The sequence below is a fragment of the Megascapheus bottae genome, chromosome 17 (assembly GCF_031878675.1).
Source record: "Megascapheus bottae isolate mThoBot1 chromosome 17, mThoBot2.hap1, whole genome shotgun sequence".
NCBI classification, from domain to species: domain Eukaryota; kingdom Metazoa; phylum Chordata; class Mammalia; order Rodentia; family Geomyidae; genus Megascapheus; species Megascapheus bottae.
In genome coordinates, this window is record NC_143525.1 from 11182326 (window position 1) to 11186077 (window position 3752).

General features: G+C 60.1%; 1 protein-coding gene across 1 annotated transcript; it reads left to right on the plus strand.

The window, feature by feature from the left end:
* The first annotated feature begins 1226 nt into the window (after nucleotides 1-1226).
* Nucleotides 1227-3525, plus strand: Vamp2 (vesicle associated membrane protein 2). Its single transcript, XM_090349602.1, has 5 exons — nucleotides 1227-1353; nucleotides 1878-1998; nucleotides 2463-2621; nucleotides 2698-2749; nucleotides 3334-3525. Coding segments are annotated over exons 1-5 (351 nt in total). The 5' UTR covers nucleotides 1227-1351; the 3' UTR covers nucleotides 3351-3525.
* Nucleotides 3526-3752: the final 227 nt, after the last annotated feature.

A 3752-nucleotide genomic window follows, 5' to 3' on the forward strand; every position in this document is an offset into this window, starting at 1 on the left:
CCCTTAAAATACCTCCTTTATCCTCGAGGCTTGTTTTGGTGCACCCTGTTGGATAGATAACTAGACAGCTCATTGGCTCCCTCCCTCTTCTCTGAGAAGCTGGGTTAGGGTGTGTACAGTTGCTAGGTCAGCTCAGAGGACCTAAAATGGAGACCAGTCAGGGATGGGCCAAGTCTGGGGTAATCTAGTATCCCAGCCCACCATGTACTGCCTACATATGAGAGGATGGAAACTATCAAGGTCATAACTGAGGCTAACCCACATGTAAAGTAGCATCCATATCTGATTACTACAGGTGCTACAGTCCTCTTGGCTGGAATCCCACTGGCTCCTGTGATGAAGGGCTGAACCCTCGTCTATGGTGGGCTAGCTGACGCCAACTGTGGGGCAGAGCTAGATTTGTGCCAGCCTATATAGCCATCCCGTGAAGCAGTTCCTGGGCAGCGGTGTCCTCCTCGCTGGGGTCCATGGCTTGCCTGTCCTCAGTGAGGCCTGCTTCAGGTTTACCTGCCTTCCATCCCCTGTCTGCTGAACTCCAGCCTGTGTGGTAAGGGGCAGCTTGCCACTGATCGGGGCAGGGAAAAGCCTTCCTCATTTCCCTTTGGTCATATGCTGGGACTCGGGGTTGGAGGCCCCGCAGCTCCCTAGAGACAATCATCCTCAGTTCTCACCACTCCGCCCCAGTAGCAGGGTCCTAGTTTATGGGTATTGCCTGGCTCCACAGGCAAGGGCTCTTGGCACCCCCCCCCCCCAGTCCATTCTAGGTGCCTATAGGCAGGCCCACAGGTGTTGAGACCAGGGTGCAGGGAGGAAGCCAGGGTGCAGGGAGAGATCAGAGGGAGGTGGGGGAGCCCAGGGTGCAGGGAGAGACCAGAGGGAGGGGGGAAGACCAGGATGCAAGGAGGGGGGGTAGGTGAGGGGGGAGATCTGGGATGGGGGGAAGGGCTGGATTAGGGGGGATGGGTGGAGGGCGAGGCGGAGGGGGTCAGGATGCAGGGTGCGGTGGGGGGGGCAGGGCTAGTGTCAGGGTCTGCGGTGGGCGCGGGGGATCGATCCGGTGGCCGAGGCTTTCGCGGCGGGTGGCGGGGGGCTGGCGGGGGTCCGCGGGGGCCGGAGCCCGCAGCGCAGACCGGCGCCCGCACGCCCCCCGCCGCGCCCCTCCCCCGCAGGCCGCTCCCGCCGCGCCGCCGGCCGCGCCCCGCCCCCGCCCGCAGTGCCCGGATGCGGGTGACGTGCGGCCGCCATCTTCCCGTCCCGGGCAGCCAGCGCCAGTCGGAGCCAGCGCGAGCCGCCGCTGCCGCCGCCGCCGCCATCACTGCCGCTGCCAAATCCTCCGCCCGTTGCCCCCGCCATGTGAGTTGGCCGCCCGCCGCCCGCACGGCGCTGCCCGGCACCGGCCGTCTTGCCCCGGGGAACCGGCCTAGACATGCCGGGGTCCCCGCCCGCGCCGCCCCCCGCGCGCGGGGCCAGGCTGGCGCCCGTGACTGCGCGCAGGCGTCCGGAAGCCCCGCGTTCCAGGCCGACCCGCGCGGGCGATGGCCGCGGGAGGGCGCGGACCCGGTGTCCACCCCTCCCCGCCCCGCCCCTGCCATCGCGGCCCCCACGGCCTTTCGAGTTGACCCCGGACCGCATCTATGAGGTCGCTGTCGTTCGACAGGCAGGGGAAACTGAGGCCCGAGGAGCGGGAGGGAGGGCCTCGCTCAAGGTCACGCAGCTCATCCTCTGCGAGGGCCGAAGAGACACCCGGGCGCCCAGCGATGCCCTTCTTCCCCAAAAGAAAGACCGGAGGGACGGTGGATGGACAGGTGGATGGGCGGAGCCCTGGCCGCAGGGCCGGAGGCTCCAGCCCTGGGTCTTAATCTGTTCCTGCTCCTCAGGTCGGCTACCGCTGCCACCGTCCCCCCTGCCGCCCCGGCTGGGGAGGGTGGCCCCCCGGCACCCCCTCCAAACCTCACCAGTAACAGGAGACTGCAGCAGACCCAGGCCCAGGTGGATGAGGTGAGTGGGGAGGGGTGCGATGCCTGGATTGGCAAACAGGGTGGGGGCCCGGTTGGTTTGGATTGGTGATGTTGACAGTTCGTGCCTTTGGCTTTTGGGTCAGAGACATGCCAGGTCCCCGTCTATTTCCCTGTCTGCCTGCACTTGGAAGGGTGCTGGGAGGGGGAGGAGGAGTGGATCAGTCGCGCTGTCCTGGGGTGTGCCAGCTCCAGGAATGCGGGCTCTGAGGCTGCCTGAGGACCCACAGATAGAGGGTGTTGCTATGACATCTGAAATATCTAACAGCATGTTTCCGATGTGTGCTCCTTGCATGTCCCCAGGAGTGCTAGGTATGTTCTGTGTGTGTCCTTGCCATGTTAGTCTGGCAGCAGCAGGCACGTGTTCTGTGTATGGCACATGCCTGCATGATGCCTTCAGCGAGATGGGCCTTGGCACACCCGCTGCCTCTTTGGCCTCTCCCCCAGGTGGTGGACATCATGAGGGTGAACGTGGACAAGGTCCTGGAGCGGGACCAGAAGCTGTCGGAGCTGGATGACCGTGCTGATGCACTCCAGGCAGGGGCCTCCCAGTTTGAAACAAGTGCAGCCAAGCTCAAGCGCAAATATTGGTGGAAAAACCTCAAGGTTAGGGGAAGGGAGGTGGGATAGGTAGGAGGACTGGTGGGTAAATGGTGTCACTGATACTCCTTCTTCTCCCCAGATGATGATAATCTTGGGAGTGATTTGCGCCATCATCCTTATCATCATCATCGGTGAGTGGGGCAGGAGTGGCCAGGGCCCTTTCTCTGGAGAGATTTCAGGGTTTTGAAGGTCATTAACCTAGTTTTTACTCTTCCACAAACGACACATATCGATGCTAATGGCAATTCTGATTCATCTAGAGCTGTTGTGTCACCTCATTTTGCCTGGTTCTAGGCAATTTGTGGAGTTTGGTAGCAGGGAAACTGAATTGGTCCCCAGTTCTCCATTGAGAACCCTTTGGACCCAAGAGCCCATTCTAGGAAGCTTGGAGATGGGAAGTAGGAGACAAGATGGGCCCAGAGGCTGGGAACAGGACCCGGAAGTCAGTTATCCCAGGGAAAGCAGTGGCCTCATAGGCTTGGAGGATTAGGGGACTTTGGCCCAAGGCTACCTCATAGATTTGAAGAGACCTTAGGACCCAGTGCCAGCCCCTTTGCATTACAGGTGACTAAACCGAGGCCAAGAGAGGGAAAAGGACATCAGCCAGCTGGGGAGTGGGGAGGGTTGAAACAGGGCCAGGTCTGACACACTGCTTTCTTTCTCTTTCTCTCTCTCCCCTCTTCCTTATCCCCCTTCTCTTACCCTCTTTCCACAGTTTACTTCAGCACTTAAATTCCCGAGGAGTCTGCCCTGCCTAGAGAAGGGCCTCTCCCCTACCCCCCAGCCGTTCCTTCACCTCTCAGCCATATCTTTCAGCCCCATCCCCTGGATCCGTGTGTGTGTGTCCGTGTGTGTGCTCCCCTGTAAATAGCCAGCTGTTATTTATACATATATAATATTATATATATTTGGTCTGTTTGTAGTTTTATTACTAGAAGATTTTTCTGGTTGTCCTTAACACCCCTTCCTGAGGTTTCCATCACCTTCTCTCTCCTACCTTCCTTTCCCTCTCTTCCTGATCAATCCCAAATTCCTTTCATTTGCACCTGCTATGCAATAGTCCCTCTCTTCTCCTTCCCTCCATTTAAACTGACCCTCCCCAGCTCACCTCCCCATCCCCATCCAATCCCCACC

Excerpts from the sequence above, each read along its gene's own strand:
- Vamp2 (XM_090349602.1), top strand. Across the intron at positions 1,999-2,462 it reads CCCAGGCCCAGGTGGATGAG|GTGGTGGACATCATGAGGGT; the intron begins GTGAGTGGGGAG and ends CCTCTCCCCCAG. Across the intron at positions 2,622-2,697 it reads ATTGGTGGAAAAACCTCAAG|ATGATGATAATCTTGGGAGT; the intron begins GTTAGGGGAAGG and ends TCTTCTCCCCAG.